Source organism: Amblyomma maculatum, chromosome 4, assembly GCF_055883805.1.
Source record: "Amblyomma maculatum isolate TAMU_Amacu chromosome 4, ASM5588380v1, whole genome shotgun sequence".
NCBI classification, from domain to species: domain Eukaryota; kingdom Metazoa; phylum Arthropoda; class Arachnida; order Ixodida; family Ixodidae; genus Amblyomma; species Amblyomma maculatum.
The window spans coordinates 52,976,682-52,997,810 of NC_139347.1; the positions used below are offsets into that span (position 1 = coordinate 52,976,682).

The window sequence follows — 21,129 nt, forward strand, 5'->3', positions numbered from 1 at the left end:
AATGAACCACACCACAGTGCAGCTAATGGAGCCTCCTTTTATATTAGTACGCAAAGAAAGATTTGAGGATACACATTGCTCGAGGAAAAGAAATTTTTCAGTGGCAAAATTTGAACGACACAAAAATTCACAAGAACTTAAAACATATCCAGTAAGTATAGATATTTAAATTTTATACACTATTATATGATAAACAGGCAGTATTCGAATTTACAGAACTGTTTCATGCCATCACCGCACTACAACTATATACTAACGAGTAGGCATGACCCAAACTGAAACCGAAGTGTTAAAGCACCTAATTTGCATTTGGCCTAAATCAGCCGCAATTTTTTTCAGATACCTTTTAAAAGACAAGACACTCGCTATTCACTATGCCTGTGGCAGCAGTCGTGATCTGAAGTTAATCCATGCAGTTCTGCAAATGTCAATATGCTCTTATGGCCACGACTCTACTGCCTATCAGTCCACCAGATCTGAACCTATGTAGTATACTGTTTACCTATGTACTATAATTTTCAAACATCAATGAAATTCTAGACAGTATTGTGCAAACAAGCTCATTTGAATGATGAAAACTTCTGCCAAACGATAAGCTGCCTATGAAAGTTTCAGGACCCTCACCATTGTAGAGGCTGCTGTTCTCAACTATCTGGTTGACGTCAGTGAGGAATTCCTCGCGGCTCTGATAACACTTCTCGTGCAGCTTCTCCCGTATCCGCTGCAAGTCCATCGGCCGAACAATGATCTTGTGGTAGTCCGGCACTGCCTTGGCACTGACAGGATGCCAGAATGGCTGTGTCTGTTTGAGGGATTAGGAAGACGTGCACTTAAGATGGCTTCGAATAATGCTCAAACCGTTTTCCCACATTTATTCTCTATGTAACCCACAGAATAGGAAGCATGATCTCAAGCATGTTCAAGATGATGCTGAATAACGAACATATGACATGGAAATGAAAGTGACAACTCGTGCTTGCATAGGAAGAAAGAATGAGGCCATTATGCCACAATCTCAGATGCAAGTGAAGTGCTGCGACAGAGACAACCTTGACCACAGAGGTCACGGTGTCGACTGTGTGATCAAAAAGAAGTTGTTAAGAACAGTCACATGCAGGCTTGAAAACACACACACACAAATGTCGACTCAAAATGCTTTTCTTTTTCTTGTTTCATAATAATGCCGCATCCCCTCCTTCTGGTCTGTACTCATGGCTACAAAAGAAACATATCATATCTACACGATTCTAAGCATCCCCTTTTTCCCATGATAGACTTGACCAAAGGGAAGAGAAGGAGGGGAGGGGGGGGGGGGGGTATTGCTTTGAATCAGGGAGTGCTTAGATTTGCCAAAATATGGTAGGCTTCAGACTTGTCAGTGATATACAAGACTTGTGCTGAATAAACATTCAGAAAAAAGTATAAACATACAATAACAAGGTGCAACCTGACACTGCTTAGCAACTAGCAAATAATGCTACGGAGCATGAAGCAAAAATAACAATGGCACTTTACAGGGCAACACTGAGTAAATTCTTTGTCAAAGGCAATTGGCATAATAAACAGGTGACTGAGGCTCATGCTGGGGCACCACAGTTTCGCTTCTATAACACAGTTGGTGCTCTGAGCCCCCAGAAAGGCTCTTCTTGTCAGTCTACAAAGATTCCAAACACCAGAGGAGTCCCAGTGGAGTTTAACACACCATCCACACATCAGCTCCAGCCATGCATACAAAGACTTGCATGCAAAGACTGCAGCACTAGGCCAGCAGTAGCTTGAGCCCTACCTCAGGCAGGTCTCGCATCTCATTCAGGATGGCCTCAAGCAGGATGGATAGGGTGACCATGGGGTCGGTGCGTCGGCGGTTGGCCGCCTTGTTGGGCTTGCGGAGGTAGTCGCAGTGTAGGACAGTGCCCGCACGGCGCCGCTTCTTCAGGGCCATGGCCTCCTTGGGGAACTTGAGCACCAGGGACTTGCGCCGAATCTCATCGGCATGCTTGATCAGCTGCTTGGACAGTACCACTCGCGTCTCGTCCACCTGAGGCCATTCACAACGACGACAAAACAGTGAGCAGCCCATCATGCAGATATCAGAGTATACAGCCACCTGCTTCTATGTTAAGCAAAAATTGTTAGTCGAGTGCTGACTTAAGCAAAAATTGTGTTTTCACAAATTAACAAAATTAAGGCAGGAACACAGAGCTACTCAAAAAGGTCAAATTAGGTTCCCAATACATTAACGATATGTCCAAAGGGTCGCTCACAAACTGTCCTTTTGAAACATGTAGCAACAACATACTGACGTGACTTCCCGTGGACAATGTGCTAAGACAAGACATCCATTCCGATATTCTACTTCTGCTTTCTTTTCTTATTTATAGACATAACCACAGCAAAGTATTCTAGTTATTCCCTCAATGCAGAAAAATGGTACCTGCTACATTACATGCATACTATTTCTATTGGTAGCTCCGGCCTATTATGCAACAAAAACCAGTGACTCTTAACGCTGCACAGACAGGCTGTGCAACACGTGCCTTGACAAGGTTGTCATCTTGCAGTCCACAGCCCTCCTCTTCTTCCTCTTGCTCCTCGGTCATGGCCACTTGCACGGGTGGCAGCGGAGCCATGGGCTGGTATTGCGGGCATGCCTTGTTGGTGCGCATGTGTCCGATGGCACCACATGCCCCACACTTGAGCTGCACAAGAGAAGCTCAAGTTTTAGGGAAAACCACAACTCAGCCACAACTATAACATAACATAACGAGATGCAGATAGCCAACTGCACACATTTTATTCCAAACCAGAAGCATTGAGGTACTATATAAAACACACGAAGATACAAAGGTATGTGCACATCAGGATCTGGCTTCTCCTCAAGAGAGGAATACATATCCTTCATACATCTGGTTGCATAGCTAGACAAGAAGGGAGGAAGGGGAGGGGAAAAACTCACGTGAAAGGGGGTTTCAGCGAGCTGGGACTGACCTTCAGTTGTGGTTGCTCCTTCTTCGGTTTCTTCCGCATTGGTAGATGCTTCTCCTTTTCAGCATTGCGCTTGAGTCGCCGCAGTTGCTCTTGAATCCTGTTTCAGTGAGGTTCATGGTGTCCGTGTCAAATCCACTGTTGAAAGCTTGCAACGAGAACACTGGAGTAAGCTCACCTTCGACGCTCCTTCCTGATCTCCTCCTTCTGATGCTCATCCAGAGTCGATGCAAACTGGCGTCTGCAAAAAGCAAGCACCACACTCCAGCCTGTGCACAACCACACCACTGCGTAAGCAAGCTCACAGTTCTTCATTTTTGGCCACAAAGCAAGAACAGGTGGACACGCCTGAAACCCCAATCTCTGTCTCTACCACAGCAAAACAATTCCACTAATACTGATATGATTTTATGCATTCATCCACCTTTAAAAAATGCCCCGCAACCTAATTTCTACTGTTAGAGGCGAGTACAAGAGTATTGGTACATACTGGTAGAACTTACCACTTGGTGGCAGTATCGAGGAAAGAACTTATAAGGAATTTATATTTTAAATTAATCAGGAAAGTCAGGTTTTAGTGAATGGTGGCGCCATACTGTGTTCTTTCATTGCTACTAATATGTCAACTGCTTGGAGTCTCTGCAGTGAATATACTATGTTTTATCACTACGCCACAGTTACAGCTTTTATTCTTTAATCTTCCTTGATTCCCTTTTAAAATGCATTCAAAACAGAAAACCGCACAACCAATCACGCCGCCATACTTGTAACAGTGCTGCTGATGGCTCTGCTGCTAGAGACAAAAAAGATTGTTGGTATCTGCGGTAGATGTCACCAGGATTATTTAGTTTAATTATTCATTTCAAGCTTTGTTGGTACCCTCAACTATATTTTAACAAATTCTGTGCATCTCAGTCAGACGTTCTGCACGCGACTCAAGCGGCGCTGCGGTTACTGTGTTCATAGAGCTGCACGGAGTTACTATACCAATTGTATGTCATGTCCACGATGTCAGTGTTTGCAGACGCGAGCTACCATAAAGAAAACGAGTCTTTCGTATGAAAAAATTAAGTTTTAAACAGTTCTGCCATGATTCTCACAGCCGGGCATTAGTTAATTTGAGGAGGAGCTATCCAATGAAGCAAAAAAGAAAAAGAAGAAAGAAAAATGGGGGCCCTTTGGAGGGCCCCCATCAAGGCAAAGCGTGAGGAGCACATCTTGCTAAGTGGCACCATTACAACGTTCTTTTTTTTTCTTTTTTTCACATGACCCCAAGTCATTTGGTGTTCTCGTCATTTGCTCATGTTTGCACGTTCTTTTTCACGTCCTCACTCATAAAGCTTTAATTGAAATTTCCTTTAACAATATATATTACATTTATTCTGAGTAATGAGTTATTATGCAGAAATAGAATTATCAGACAACATAACCAGCAAAATGAGAGCCACAATGGGCTTTTACTGATGATTGAATCCCGCTCGGTTAAAGTGCGATGTCAGCGCACTTTAAAAGAGCCCCAGGTGGTCGAAATTTCTGAAGCCCTCCACTTCTGCGTCTCTCATAGCCTGAGTTGCTTTGAGACGTTAAAGGGAAGCTGCAGAGGTTTTTTGACATTTGGAGGAGATACAATGATTCGAGTGCACTAAGTTTTTAGGTAAAGCATGTGAATTGGTTTTGTGCTAGTATTTAAAATGACAATGTATTACAGATTAAAAGTTAAGCCTTCTCCTCAATGCACCAGAGTAGTGCAGAGAAACTCGCGATGGCATCATTGTTGTCGACTTTTTAGATTTCCCCTAGCTCTACCAACATGCTGATGTGCGTCGTCCGATGTTGCCAAACAACTGTTCATGAGCTATAGGTTCGCTGGTATTTGTTTTCTCCCTTCAAGCAACCTTTCCTTCGCTTGAAACGTACTGCCGCTGTACATAACGTCATTGTTGCGGTCCACAGTCCAATGCAGTGCACTGCGGTGAAGTCTGAATGTTTACGTCACTTAATCGGTAATTCAAATGCTAGCACAAGACTTGGCATTTATTATCTGCAAGTTTCATACAATTGTCCCCTTTAAGCTTGCCGAAATCTGAAACATCTTCAGCTGCCCTTTAAACCCCATAAAACATACCATCAGTTTATTCAATCTGGCATTTTGGTCACAATTGCAACAAACTGCCAGACCCTTCCGAATTTGAAACACTGAAAGTCAACTGCATGCAACCTCTGGGATAGCTTACATGAAGTTTGGATCCTTGGTAGTACGTATTCGAACGTATGTGTCAATGACTGCTGGCTTTCGCACTGTCTCTATGCGGACATATTCCCGTCCTTTGGAATTGCGGAAAGTGCGAAAGATCTTCAGGATCCGACCATTCTGCAGGAAGAATATATTTTCGAAGACATAAAAGAAATGCTTGCAATAACGCTAAGTAAAATTTCCAAATGGCATCAACAATCAACAACTTTTGCAACGAGCACAGAATTCATGACCACAGATGATGTATGATGTCATGTACTAACCGATGGGAACAAGGTTGTTCAAAAATTTGTAATTAAGTGCCACACAAATCAGGACAAAGGACACATATCAACACAAGATGCATGGGTCCTGTCTATATGTGCTTCATCCTTGGCTCTACAGCACTCCATAAATCATGAAATCATGCCAAATATCAAAACACCAAGCTCTCTCCATTGTTCTAGATTTTCATTAGCAATGACTACTCTTGATGTATTGCCACCTCTTTTAATACTTTCCTTGCAAGTATCAGTGATGGCCACAAGCACACTGATAAAGTAGAAAAACAATGACATCTTGCACACTGCAACAAATAGAATAGAGCCTCGCTGATATGTTCCCAGTTCATACGATTTCCCGTTTCATATGTTCAAAATCGCGGGTAGTAAAACATCTCCCGTAAAGTTAACACTATTTTTCTCCCGGTTGATATGCTCCCGTATGACACAATTTCCCAGTTATTACATTTGAAATTTCAACAAATTCTGTTCATATAATATGTTTTGAGATCAACTGAACATGTGCTAACAAGCGCTCGCGATTTTATAAAAAACTGATCAGCGGTGCTCACCCGCCGCAGTTGCTTTTCCGCAGTGCCTAGGTGCAAAGGGGGCGAAGCATCAAAGAAAGCCAGTGAGCCAACATAAGAGGTGCCCGTTCCCACGGAAACATGACTTCATGAGGAGAAATGTGATGGCTTCTTTGCAGTGCCTTAAGGGTACAGGGGCAAACCATTTGATAACTACAACTATTCGCTTGCATACGAACGGGCCGAATCTGGAGGAAGCAGCACGAGCTAAAGCGCGGGGCGACTGTAAGCCACCACAATGGTTTCTCCACATGTCATTAGAGTAAGGGAGTGAAGGATCCTGAAACACCTATGGAAGCGATCCCGGCTCGTCATTCCTTCTACGAACCAGATCTGTAGCTAAATTTCCTCCGTGCTTAGGACAACGCATATGCGGACTGAATTCTGCAAGGTCTAAAAAGGGAGTTGTGCATACTTCATGTCCATAAATGCTAATATACACTTTTATGCAGTTTTAAGCAGTGAAAGTCTCAATTCTAAATGCCTTTGTATCTCATTCAGAAGTTAACCTTTTTCTTTAATATCAGGCAGTTTAGATCGTACGTTTTCACGGATAATAAGCTTTTTTCCGGCGTTTTCTTAATAACATATTCACGAGGATTCACCGTATTCCAGTACTTATAATCTTCCACAGCATTTCACTGAAGGTCCAGTCATTTCCTATTTTCAACCTCATAACAAGCCTAGCATTAGCTTGCATTTTAAAACCAACTCGCCCAGTGGAACACATTGTGTCTTTGAGGGCTTTCATTTGTGTAAGCATGCCTTGCTAAGAACTAACTACAATGGCACATAAATGATATTCAACAAGCTCCAAGCAGGAAAAAAAATTTACAAGATTAAAAAAGAAGTTGAAAGGCATAATCTGCCTTGATCTAAAGCAAAGCAAGAAATGATGAAGTGTGAGGACAACTGTAGAGTAACTAACTGAATGTGACAAAAACAACACAATGACACAAAGAGAGGTAACTGTCGAATGGTGTGAGAGGCACGAACATGAGCCAACTAGTTGGCTACCACCGCTGTATCTTCATAACACCATGATAACAGCAGCATGAATTATGGTGCAAAACCTTACTCCATCACCATCAGTCACCTGTGCAATAAGACCTACCACATAAGCGGGCACAGCTTGGTAGTGGGCAGTTCGATACATCCGTTTTATTTAAGGCCAACCATACTCATTACAAGAAGTAAGGATTGTATGTGTTTCTTAAAAATATTTTCAACCTAGCCAATAATTTGCAGCAACCATGTTCACTGTGTCAAAGTATGAATGTATAGTATGTAGATTTACATATAACTGCAGTATATGTAACATCAAATATTTATCAACTTCGAAAATAAGTAAAGGCCCAAGATATTTTGCAAACTTGGAAAAATTTTATCAAAAATTTCATGCACTGCGGTTCAGGAAACTAGTCCTAAATTGGAACAAAAAAACTGAAGGAATGTACTTTTGCCTCTGAGCCCTGACTCTCACAACTACAAAACAATTACTGGTCTTACTAAGTAAAGGGGCTTATCATTAGCTCAGCACAAAATCTGTTTGAAAACTGAAATCTTTTAATTACTCACTGACAATTATGACACTAATTTCTAATTTGCCGATATGCATGCAAACACACCCTCGCTGCCAATTCTTAACAGTAAATTTCTTTTAACACTCCCTATCTCTTAGGGCTACAGCTGGCTGCAATAATCTGTTAGCAATGTAATACAATATCCTCTATCACCTTCAGAGGCCCTTACATAATTGCTACCTATCTTTATGCCCCCATAACACTGCCCCTCTTACAATTAATGCACCTGGGCTGTGCTTGCCTTCTACAACAGCTCATGGTACTTACACACAACTATCCAATTTTATCATCTATTTAAAGGCAATACCAATAAAGCCTTCTAGAGAGATAAGTGCAGAGGTTGAAACTCACCTCATTGGACCGCAAACTTGCCATGGAAGCATTGTCATCATCCTTGTCAGACTTCTGCTTCCCATCTGTGAAGTTCAGAAAAAAAAAAATCGACTTCTATAAGAATGGTACATCAACAACTGGCGTGATGCACACTGTTTCCCTGCCTAGCAGGAGATGCCAAATAGCAACATTTATGGTAAAATGAAATTTAGGTCAAATAATACTAAGCAGTGACAATAAGCCACATTACAAACAAATGTTAAATGCTGAAAACTGCACTTGGAATGATTAGGCCCAAGCAGAAAAATCCAAATGCCCAATCCAAGAGAGCCACATATTCTATTCGGCAACACAATGCTCCTATCTGGCGCCGAAACAAGCCGTGCAATCACTTGAGGACACACATCACAGCTTGAATATAGCATAAAATTTGATAACAAAGAGGACGATACTGCTTTCTTTAAACCCTGCATGCACTTTGTGCAGAGCACCTTTCTGCACCGTTGTTTTTAGCCACAGCAGACATTATGAGTTATTGGGCACTGCAGCAAGCGTGATGACGATCTGAAGTCCCTCAGTGCTGAAATATAGCCCAATGACATAGTTTTAGTTTCGGTTCTCTTAACTCTTTCGTTGCCACGTCTACTCAGATCGATCACCGATGCTATAAATCACCGATTTCGACATGTTGGAATCTTTTCTCGTGCACCTAGTGCCACCTAGTGGTTAGTCTAAGCACTGCACTTCGTTCGTTATATCAAGGTCAACCGCCACAACATGTTCGTTACATGGAGTTTTCAAATACATTTACTTCAATGGGGCCGGCGTTGGGGAATTGAAAAACTTCGTAATATCGAGGAATTCGCTACATGGAGGTTCGTTACATAAATGTTTAACTGTATTCCTTAATAAATTTTTTGCTTTGTAACTTATGTTTTTGAAACGAGCATTCCATTACATGCAATTTGGTATGCTGTAACGTATTCTGCAGTATTAATTGTACTGGCAAAAAAATATCTTCCGAGACCTATGAAAGGCGGCCATTTTCCCGCAGCAACGAAAGAGTTAAATCCGTGCCATTCCACTGGTGCCGTCAAGTATGTGCATGAGCGAGTAGCGCCGTATCCTTTGCGCATCATTGTTTGCTTGTTTTTTTCCAGATGGCATGACGCCATTCTAATGCCTACGCATATATCTCTTTTGAATCTCATTATCGATGTGCTCCCTCTGCCCTAAGAGCATGCTAGACCGTTGCGTTTTGAGGATATTTCACTGCAACGTCCATGCAGTGAATCATCCTCAAAATGTGGCGGACCCGTTTGTGAAGAGGCACCACTATATTACTGCGTCACACAGCGAAAAGGTCTGTGGAAGCACTTATCATACTGGAGCAATTCTTCAATGTTCCGGACAGTGTACACAAAGCAAATCACTTGACGAAGCAAAAGACAAAATCATTGCAACTTTGTTTTCATCTCAAATTTATAGGTGACCTATATTCCAGGTGTTCATTAGATAAAGTGACTGTTATGCAAATGGTTGTCAGCAGTTCTTTACCGTCATTCAATAATTCTAAATTTCGAATAATTGTAAAATTTCTATAACTTCAAAAATTACTATTAATGACACTGACAACGCTCCTTACCTCAAAGAAAGGCCCCAATGCAGCCTGAATACTGCTACTGCTAGGCCTCACACCATCCTACTACTGCATCTTATAACTGCAGAACAGACTACAGTCACAATAATGAAAAAAAGCAACTTGCCGCCAAAAAACCAATACAATATAAAAAAAAAAAGAAAAAGAAGTAGCTTTTATAACTCGGAGAAACAAGCACTATGCTTTTACTCATTAATACTAATTAAGTTTGAAACAGCCAGCACACACAAGCCACACTTCCACTAACCATTAAAAACGGTTACAAATCTTTGCAATGTGCAAGTTTACCTTTGTCCTTTTTCTTTTTGTCGTCGCCAGCACAAGAATCCTCACCCATGATCAACTTCTGCAACTCTCGCCTTTCTGCCTCCTCCCTCTCGTGTGACAACTGCAAGGTAAATAAAGTGAGTCCCTGGTGAGAGCTAATAGTTGCTCAAGAGCAATGACAGCAGTAAGCTCATGTGAGACCAAACTAGATTCAAAGCCACGTATTTTCAGCAGCACGTGTACCGCGTACTGCCCATCAGTCGAGCATGGTGCCATGACAGGTGGCACAGGAAAGGTTGTGGCGCCACTGTGGGCCTTCAGTCTTTGCAACAGTAAGACGCAGAACAAAACTCCCTTCAAAAAAAGCACAGTGCAAAAAATGATACCAGATGTCACACGCTAATTACATGTAGCACAATGCGGCAAGGACAACCGGACATTTAAGATTAAAGATTGTCATTTGAACCGTCTTCGCAAGGAGTGCATGCTAAGCGATATTGGAACACATATTGCAAACCACCAGGGACAGTGTCGTACAGCGTGCAGAAATGTTCAAAAGGAAAAGCCGAATAATGAAAAAATAAGAAGACGCAGCCATGGAAGGGGAAAGTAAATGAATCTGCCGCGCTTTTGGTTGCTGTTCCCTACCTGTGAGCTGGTCTTCTTGTTAGACAGCATGTTCTCGATGTTCTTGCCCATCTCCTCAATGTCCGAGTCGTCCTCTGAGCTGGAGTCCTCATCTGTGGATAGCACCTCGTTGGAAGAGAGGACTCTGTTCTGCAGGTCGAAGATGCGCTGGCACTCCTCCTTGTAACGCTCCTGGTGCTCTGCTATGCTGAACCGGTTGCCCCGTGCAAACTTACTCATGGCTACAAGTGGAAGAAGAAAAAAGAGAACATCGCAATCTGAAACCCCTGGCACCGATACACAAGCACCTCAGAAGGAAAGAAACTGTAAACTGTCCTTCTTGTAAGTTACCAGAGTCACATAAACATACAGAAAGCATCCCAATTGTCTGCCTAGTGATGCATCAATTTTTTACAATCTGAAGAAATAGTTTACATTTCACGTTTATTCAGACAAGCTTTTTATTTGCACGAGACCTTCTATTGTGCTGCCTCAATCCATAGGTGAAGTACAGATGTAATTCTAGAAATTAGCGAGCAAACTGTTACACAATTAATAGCCAGCTCCAGCTCAAGGCACTCGTGAGTTCTTTAAGCAATGCTTGGTCCCTCTGAAAACTTTCAAAGGCCAACCTTAGCTCTCTGCAAGATCAGGCAGCTATGGTTCGTACCAGACTTAAGGCCAGCACGCTAATGTTCAGCTTCAAAGACGGCCTGTGCTATCATTTTCGAAGCTGTGCAATGTAACTAAAAAGAACACCGGGCTCACCTTCCTCTCCAGCCTTTGCCTGTTCTGTAGAGAGTGTCCGCACAACATCAATAACCTCCCATCGAGACAGTTTCTTGATCTGGAAAAACCGACACAAGGGCAGGGAAAAGTGAGAGGAACAAGAAATTAGGTAATGCTGGACAATGCTACCAACACTATGATATGCCAGCAATAGCAATAATGAATCAAAGAGGAAACCTACAGCAAGAAGCCATGACTGCACAGCTACAATTATGGTCAGATGATTGTAAACTATGCATGCTGCCATAAAAGACTGCTGTTTGCACTCCTGGTTACACAAGCAGCATGGTACAGCCCGTGAAGATTATTGTCTTTTAGATGGGTTACGTAAGCAGCATGGTACAGCCCGTGAAGATTATCGTCTTTTAGATGTGAGGAAAGATGTCAGTAAAGTACCGATAACCGAGAGTTGGCCAAACAGAGTTGCCATTTTATAAAGAACACCAGCCTCCATGGTTAGTTCTTTTTTCTGTATTGAGGAAGTGGAAGAAAAAAATCTTGTTAATAGAAACTAAACATTTTTCACCCTTGTTTTAAATGAACTAGACACACAATCAAACTTCGGCAAGTGTAGCACCATTACAGAATGCACCAATGATCTCTAGTTTCTGTTTTTCCCTCTTCCATCTCTGATGAAGCAGAATCAGCAGTGCAAATACTGTTTCAGCGCAACTTCTGTAAGGTATGGGTGAAGCATTACAGATAAGATGACTGCAAGAGCTGACACAAACGAATGTAAAATATTTTTCAGTGCTTAATAAGCGGCCAGTTCCATGGTATTTTACAGTTGAAAAGAACATTCGTGCTCACCGCGAACTCTCTTACAACAAAGTCTGCGCCTACAGTGTGCCAATCTGCTTATCCTCTCTGCAAATGGAACTCCAGACAAACAGAACATATTTACTGGTCCCTTAAGCTTACATTTAAAGAGAGCCCACTACAGTTCATTTCCTGGCATCAAAAGTAAAGCAAAATTCCTGCAATAAATGATGATGACAAAGTTCACCCACATATGCCCCTACAGCATACTATAACTAATACTATAACAAAGCCTAATTTGTGTAAAGAGAGACGAAAACTAGCTACAGTTATAAAAGTAAAAGAAAACACATTCTACAAGTCATGCACTATTCCTCCTGCAACCAAAGCCCCAAGTAAATTATCAAAGTGACACAAACCTCATCTTCAGGGACACCAAACTTTCTCAGCAACTGCTTGGCATTGCTAAGTGACAATCGCCGGAGATCCGCGTCAGTCCCCGTCACAGTCTTCTTCACTGGCTGCTGACTTCCACCGTCCTCCTGGAAAACAATTAGAGGGCAGTGGCGGAGTGTCACTTCGCCAGAAAATGCCTGCATGCCAGCCTCATCGAAAGTCGCACGCAAATTGCACGGTTAAAAACACAGGAGAGCCCAGTTTTCTTTAGAAACAATTTCCTCGGGCATACGGCCGAACACACTTCTGAAAGGGCCCACACACATACTTTCCGGGAATTTCTGGTAAGCAGCTACTGCAAATAAAGATGAAACTGCATTCAGCCCAAGTATGCCAAATCATAAGTAGTGTAATGAAAGTAAGCCTACAATAAGCACAATAACCTAGGAGTACTATCAGTAGCAGCAGCTGAGGAAGATACATGCTTTCGATTCTTTAAGAGCTAATTTTGTGCTAAGTGGTGCCCAGTTGATAGAATAATAAAAAGAAAGCAACCTTATCCAAGCCTTCTACACAGCAGTGAAATATTTTCCCATACCATTTCTTTTCAAGGATGAAATTATTTTTAACATTCCATTGAAAAACGGCAACAAATGGGCCACTACCCCGTAATTTTAGCCACAAGAAATAAAATGTCCACGGTAGCACAAGCTAGGTTAGAATTGATGCCACAGTGTAGCAAGTGTAATCGATATCTTTCAAACACTAACTCAAATTGGTCACAAATAAAGTCATGACACAGTTTTCAACAAGAGGATGTAATTGAAAAGGGAACTTAGACTTAATCACAAGCAAACAAAGGGATTACCAAACTGAGCCACTTGCAAGGCATTCGTTGGGTAATATGACAGGTGGTACTGTCTACTGCACTGAGACCAGTAGAGGTAGAAGAAAAGAGCTATTTCCAAAGAGAGCTTCCAAAGCATTATATACACCAATAACAAGACAAGACAAACGGCCAAATTATGTACAGATGTTTAAAATAACCCCAGACAACATGACCAACAATTGGGAACAGACTAGCAGCAAATGAAATGCTTGCTTCTACATTTCATAACAAGACATCAAAACTTTTGACTATTTTGACTTGATAGATTCAAACTTGAAGCCTACCACTTTGATGCGCTCACGTTATCACCTGAGCAATGTCGGGGCTTCCGTAACTTCAGCACGTTAGTAACACTTCAAGTACGCCGCTGTAAGTTTGACATGCTTGTTATTAACAGAAGGCATTATGGTAAAGTACCTAGCTCCTTGTTTTCCAAGCGAAAACATGAAAACAACTCGTGCAGCTCTTTGTACCTGGACTAGATTTTTAATGCAGTTTGCGATATCTTTGCTCGCTGCTTTAGTTTCACCACCGGGGATTCTAAATGCTGGGAGAAGGTGGTATGTCATGTGCACAAAATATGCTCCATGCTTTTTCCAGTGAAAGAAAATTTTATTTGTATTAGCCCCTGTGCGATATGCATCATACCTCTTCCACCAGTGTGCTACCATCAATACAACTATGATGGTCCCTATAGTGCCAGCATGCAACACACAACAGGCCAGCAACCTGCTGTTTTTCATGGTCGCTTCATCAGATTGGGCCGCATCCCATTTTTTGTAGACAATATCATTAATGGCCCGCTATGTGACAAAAACCACTGCTCTGCAACAAAATTTGATGGCAAAATCGTGTTTGGAGCAGCTTTGAAGCAATATTGTGTTTTAGAGCAGCATGGAGCAAATGGCGGCACTTCCACCCCTGAAAGATTAGCTATAAAATTCATATCCAAGTTCCCAATATAATGCAAGATGCATTCTGAGCAGATGAATTGAGGAAGAAAAAAAGAAGACTCATTATATTCGTGCAAATATAGTAGGTCAGAATTTAAAAAAAGAAAAGGAAAACATTGTCACTGAAAACCAAGCATGCGGAGTATGTGGGAGGAGCAAAAAGGAGAGAGTAGTAGTGACTTTAATGGCATCAATATGTACCATTACGAATTACCAATATGCAACCTTTAACAGAACATGGCTACAGTAATAATTATGGCCCACCATAGAACGCAAGTACCTTACATACAAGCAAAGTACAGTTGTTGAACGATTTTTCCAACTCAGCGGGACCTGGGAAATCATTCGAACAATCAGAGTCCGAAAAATTTGTGAACTTGAAAAAATCACTTTTCTGCAAAAAATCAGCTTTAAAATGACAAACTTCACCATTCTCCACGTTTCGCTTGTAAACCGATCATAGTGTTATAGAACAGCGCGATCCGCTACCGTGATCTGCTTCTCTGCGCACAGGGTAGCGTAATCCGATACGGCAAGCTGCCAGTGAGCACTCGCAAACTAGTCCCAATGCAGCAGGCTCGCGCGCCTCCGGAAGCATGTGGCTCCCTCACGGCTATCGCGGTGGAACCTCGTGGAAGCGGATCGCGTTGTACTATCTCTGATTAGACTATCTCAGCCTGAGTCATGCTTTCATCATGTCCGTCATCACCACTTCAACTCATGAAACCATATGACACGGCTGAAAATCATAACGTGAAAGTCATGCGCAGCATGAAGCAGTAACATTCCGTTTCCATGGGTAACGACAATAGTGAGGACCGCAAGATGGAATAGACTGAAGAATGCGAACAGAATGAGTGCGTCGTAACAACCCCCGCCGTTGTGACCACAACTCTGCAGGCGGTGGCGTTGCAGAAGCCGAGGCAAACACTGCGCCTGTCCCATTTTGAATGCAATTGCACTCTCTTTGGCACCTTTCACAGCCACCAAAAACGATCCCCACAGTGTTTTTAATGTCTATTTTGATCCAAAAAATTGAACTTTCATCGGTCCTGAATATTTACACTTCTTATGAGGTGCGTGACGGTCACTGAACGAAGTCCAAAACATCGCAGAAGTCCGAATTATTCGAGTCTAAAAAATCTATCCACTACTGCATTGGATGGAAGTATAGCTATCAATATCATGCTTACTACTATTCTCAATGATGAGGCACAGTAAGTTTTTAATGTATAAGCGTTAGGAGACTCAAGAAAAATAACATGTTGTTTGTCATAAAATTCAGCGAGGGGCTAACAGGAAGAGACATCAAAAGACCAGAAACGGTCTGACTGACTGGAGGTCACTGACGTCACCAGACCAGAGATAACTAAATTTTTCTATGTATCTTCACTGCATCCCCATCAGCAACTCCAAACATCTTTGGGAATGCATCCAACTACAAGCTAAATGACCCAACATGTCAGGTTGCGCACGGACAGACATGTAGAGATCCGCAAGCAAAACTATGAAAGCACAATACAACGCTTGATGCAAAGGCGTAAGTACCTTCTAGCATTCGAAATTGCGAATACGAACTGAATATGTTTCTTCGATTAGTAGTATTTGCAAAACTGATATTTGAAATTTTTGAATATTCAAAAATTACCGAATATATGCCTGTTCAGCAAGCGTAACTTGCTCCAATTGCATAATTAGCACTACTATGATAATAGCTAATTATTGTAATTGATTATCACTTTGCTCAATTTTAAGTGCACCCTCACTTGACTACGTCCACATTTATGAAACTGCTTCTAGATTTTAAGTTTTTCTCAGTTGTCTATTTCGCCCTTCAAGCGAATGGAAGAACACAAGAAGTAGAGTCGTAGGCCTTTTGTAGGTGGTGGATGGTGGAGGGCCCGATGTTCGTTCTCTTTTATATCATAGTAGTGCTAATTAGGCAATTGGAGCAAGTTACGCTTGCTGAACAGGGATTAAGGCTTACTGATAAGTATACCTTGTACTGGCAATTGACAGAAGCACAATGCACTAATTACTGTGCATGTGCTAATTAGACAATTGGTAATTAGCAATTAGTAAAAGTTTACGCTTACAGAAGTGGGACTTTAGGTTGTACTTCGAAAATGTTCAAATTCCCCGCAGTTTCATTGCACTGTGTGTTTAAATGCAACGCTTGCCCGCGTGGACTTGCAGTGCCGGAAAGGTCCTCTTAACACAATTGCAGGTTCTTTTTGATAAAAAGGCCCCGTTGCGTTTTGAGGATGCTTCACTGCAATGCCCGCCCAAATTGACTGTGCAGTGGAGCATCCCTAAAACGCAACAGGACGGTTTTGTGAAAAGGAACCTTCGGTTCTGTGAAGAGAGCCTTTCCAATAGTGTAAAAGCGATGCACTTGACGAAACCAGGAAAAAACATCGTTCTCACTTCGGTTCCATCTGAAGTGCAGACAACTGTCATGCAGGTGCTCACCAGATAAAATTACTGTGATGTAAATATTTTTCGGCAGTTGTTTCAGGCCCATTCAATTGACATTTTCTGTGGTCCCTTGAAGGCTGAATTAACGAGAGCTTACTGTATTCAACATTTATAATACTGCTTTCGCCATGTTTCATGCAGGTAATTCGCGTACAGAAAACTGGTTTAAAGAATTCTGTATATAATTTATACTGTATTTTTCAGTAGAGCACGCACTTCTGTACAATTCTAGTTTATTTTATTTGCAAATACATGCAAATTCTCAAATAAACAAGACGAACAATGTTTTCTATTTTAAAATTTTCTTTTTTCTTTTCATTGATCAGATATTCGATAATCAAAGGCATTTTTTTTTTCATATTCATATTCAAGAATTTCAAATGCACAACCCTAGTAATCAGGCCTCCCTGTGAATTTTTCTTTATTAATCTCTTACTCTGTTGCGTTAAGCTTTAAGGGTAGGCAGACTAGTGGTAACAAAGAGCACATACGACTCCTTTCAGTAAGGAAAGTTCAGTTACAGGTGACTAAATCTTGAGGAGGAACAACATGGGCTAAAACAGTTGGACTAAACTGGCACAATATATAACTGGTTCAGAAAAACACGCTCCCTCTCTCCAGCTCCCTCCTAGGTTACTCCCATCCCAGCAAACCCTCAAGCACTGCGAGATGATATTCCTACCTTTGACTGCTGGGGTTTGTTTGGTACGCGCACATAGGAGAAGCCCTCCCCGCAGCTTGTAGGGTCGGCTACGCCGGTCAACTGCAACAGGCACTTGCCTTTCACTGAGGAGATGAAGGCTCGTGTTGTGTTCCATGGCGCTGCCTTCACCTGCACAGCACAACAAGTACCAATTGTGATGCAAAGCCAGGGAGAACAGGAGCAGAGCAGAGTCTCACCTCATCATCCATTTTCACTTGCATTTCTTCGTCATTTTCATCTTCTGGTGCAAACAGAGACTTCTCTCCATAGCCGGCATCCTTCAGGAATGCAAAAGATTAACAGGTCCATAAAGTTACCACCTGCACAGCTTTTCTCTCTTTCTCTCTCTCTTTTTATAGCACCATAGTATGGCTACTTGCAAAAGGACAGAGGGCAGAAATTTATACTGCTGAACTGCTGAAGTATCACTTCGTTACTGCTATGCAAATCCGTAGCTGCGACTGGTTTATAACCTGCCATTGGTTCTTACTTCATTCTAACAAGGTTTTATATTATCAGCCCTTCTAATGTCAAAACCTTGATCTGATTAAGTTTTACTACAACTCAGGAACATTTTTTTTTTCACCTGTGGATGTCACTAGGGCAAGCTATCAGTGAAAATATAATAGCATGCTCAAACTGCAACACAGTCAAGTATACATATCAGGGCAGTAAAATGCAATAAAAGGAGTTCAATGTCAGCTCTGCTTGCTTTGTTCCTTCTGTATTTCTTTTCTTATTTTAAAAATGCGATGAAGCTCTGAAGGACATGAAAATCACAAGTCCATGGCTGACATTACACCCTCAAAAAGCTCTTCATAAACACAGGTATAGTTGGAGTACCATCCTTACCTTGAGCCTTTGTTCAGCAGAGATCATGCTGTAGTAGGCACAGCACTGCTCTGGGGAAACCATGGCCCTTATCTCATCCTCAGTGGGCAGTCGGAACTCTGGCTTGAGGACCCACCAGTTGGAGTCCATTCCTGAAAGCACAGCCCAAGCAAGCAATAGTGAGCTTAAATGTTGGCTCGTTCATTACAAACTGAAGGAGAGCACATCTCATGCTCAACAGTAGGCTGGCTCAATTCATGGCTGCTACTTGATGCCAACTTTATTATTAGAAGGGTTAGAATAAGAGTTTCACTGGAAGCAGCTGTAGCATATGCCATCAAACCTACTTTTGGACAAAAACACAACCCAAGGAAGTAGTAAGAAACACTCACAAATAGATAAAAGGACATGAAAGAGAAGCATGGACCTGTTCTCTTGAAGTCAGCACAGAGCTTGAGTCGCTTGCGTATGCTGCTCTCAGAGTGAGATGGGAATGCTTTCTTGATGTCCTCCATCTTTATCCGCCTTGGGTTATCAGTGCTTTTCCAAAACAGCCTGTATATAAATACCTGGCAAAGAATAAATAAATAAATAAAGCAGCAGGTGACTCTAATGGGTAACTCGCAATAAGTAAACAATACTAATTAAGCCGTTCCTGGATGCCAAAACCTTCAATTCCTTTCTCCTTGGCAGTGTGCAATAGTGGCATCAGCAGAAAGTACATATTGTAATGAGCACACATTCTTTAATGAGCACATATACTAAAGCGCAATAGAGCTAAACCTAGTTACATTGAATACGAAGGCGCACTAAAACTTGTCATATCCCCTGCAAGCACTGAAAGAGCGCACACACAGGCTTCTTATATTCAGTTGACTTAGAAGTGGCAGGCAACACATTTAGGTATAATTAACATATGAGAGGATGGCATTTCTCTCTGTGCAATTATAGCATACTTCTCAATAAAATTCAAATACTTGTAAGTTTTCCTCCTTTAGAAAATTTGGACCTCGTCGGAATATCCTTTATTCTCTTTAATTATGACTGATGTCCTTGACCAGCAATACATACTGAAAGGGCTACACTTCTGTAACGAAAGGTTAACATAGTGATCTGTTCAACAGCCCAGAAGTCATATGCATAACACCTAAGGTAAAGTTAAAGTTATATGGCCTCCAATGATACAATTCAAAGACTTGAAATTTTGTTTCTAGTCCCCATAACTCCTGCAGACAAAAATATGCATGACATATTTCTGGCCCACAAATGAATCGGTTTCGAAAAGCACAAACTTGTATCAGGATGGACCAGGAATGCCACATAGCTATTTATATAACACCAGAAGAATGCTTAGTGGTATATAACGCAAAAGAAGGTTGATTTCAATTAGGCATTAAGTCTAAACAGGCTTAAAAATAGAAGTTCAAAAGACACTTATTTCATTTTCAATGACATTTACTTTACTACAGACTGTTTCCCTGTTATGAAGTTTAACTTGCAGGCTAAAGCTCATTAAAATGAATTTTGTTATCTGAATTTCTGGATAATTCGAACTATACAACATGGTCTGTCCCCACTTCATTAGAGTCGATGTAAAACATAGTCTGTTAATTCGAAAACAGAGGCGTCACAGCAACCGGTAGCTGCATGACCTCCAAGATACACACCTAACTATATCTAGCGGCTGCTGATCTTGAAGGCTTCAGCTGCTTGCTATGTTAACAATGAGGACAGTGCAATCAGTGTCAAATTAGGTACATCACCGCATAACTGGCAACCATGAAACTACTATCACATTCACAAACCAGGATTCCCTGCATGATTTTATTGTGAAAGTGGTTGCAACGCCACTGGCAGCAGCAACCACAAGTTAAGCCTATGCTATGTGTAACAGTGTAGTTATTTAGATATGTCCCTTTGCGCTCATTATGGTGCCAAAACACTTCACGAAAAGATTGAAACCATGCGTGAAGTGACATTGGACTGTTATCGAAACAATACGCTGTTACAGTATGCAGACGTGAGACAACAAGGACATCGTTCTGGCAAAGCCTTGTTTGTTGATGCTGATAGCGCTGAAGCTAAGGCTGCATTCTGAGAGCATTTTCGCTGGTAAACAGTTATGCTAACCAATCAGTAACTGCTTGTAACATTTTGATGGAGGTGCTACTCCAGGACCACAACCTGGATCTCCACAGTGACTGCCAGCTTGGTGGTATCACTAAGCTGTCAAACACTACCCCGTCCACAGTGGCAACACCAGCGCCGAACATTGTCATGGGACAGCCTCACGATACAGGCACCTTTTGCGGCACTGATGATATCGACGTCGAAGACTGGCTTGCTATGTATAGCATATGGCAGGTAAAATGCATGAGGAGGATCTGACCTCCTGAGATATTTGTAAACGGAAGCTACAGCTACACATCTGAGAGACTGTAGGCAACATCCTTAGGGGGATTGCCGACAATGCGCTTAGCCTTCTTTGCAAAGGCTATGCAACAGTCGACTCTGTCGTCCAGGTACGCCGGCAATTAGGGCAAGCTAAGTAATGCCGTAACGCTCCCCATTTCAATTGTCTGCCAAACACGGTTTCGACGTCCTCATGCGAGTACCTGTCAACACTGCAGCAGCCTCCCCATTCAACGATTTTGACCAGGACCCTTGCCTTCATCCCTCGAGGAGCTCAAAAATGTGGGCCTCAACTCTGGCCCACCCTTAGGGCAGCCCTCTTGGCAACCCACCATTCTGCTGGTAGTTGCTGCAGCTCCT

General features: G+C 42.0%; 1 protein-coding gene across 4 annotated transcripts in view; it reads right to left on the minus strand.

Moving 5' to 3' along the window:
• Taf1 (TATA-box binding protein associated factor 1) overlaps positions 1–21,129 on the minus strand; it is a 63,242-nt gene that overhangs the window by 8,259 nt on the left and 33,854 nt on the right. For all 4 annotated transcript variants that reach the window (XM_084601450.1, XM_084601448.1, XM_084601451.1 and 1 more), the window contains 15 exons: positions 18,785–18,926; positions 18,379–18,509; positions 17,724–17,804; positions 17,506–17,655; positions 12,527–12,649; positions 11,328–11,406; positions 10,581–10,801; positions 9,954–10,053; positions 8,024–8,088; positions 5,220–5,356; positions 3,164–3,226; positions 2,989–3,085; positions 2,538–2,699; positions 1,787–2,038; positions 625–802 (listed from right to left, as the gene is read on the minus strand). In XM_084601450.1, coding sequence (XP_084457576.1) covers positions 625–802; positions 1,787–2,038; positions 2,538–2,699; positions 2,989–3,085; positions 3,164–3,226; positions 5,220–5,356; positions 8,024–8,088; positions 9,954–10,053; positions 10,581–10,801; positions 11,328–11,406; positions 12,527–12,649; positions 17,506–17,655; positions 17,724–17,804; positions 18,379–18,509; positions 18,785–18,926 — 1,981 coding nt within the window. The remainder of the gene's footprint in view (positions 1–624; positions 803–1,786; positions 2,039–2,537; positions 2,700–2,988; positions 3,086–3,163; positions 3,227–5,219; positions 5,357–8,023; positions 8,089–9,953; positions 10,054–10,580; positions 10,802–11,327; positions 11,407–12,526; positions 12,650–17,505; positions 17,656–17,723; positions 17,805–18,378; positions 18,510–18,784; positions 18,927–21,129) is intronic.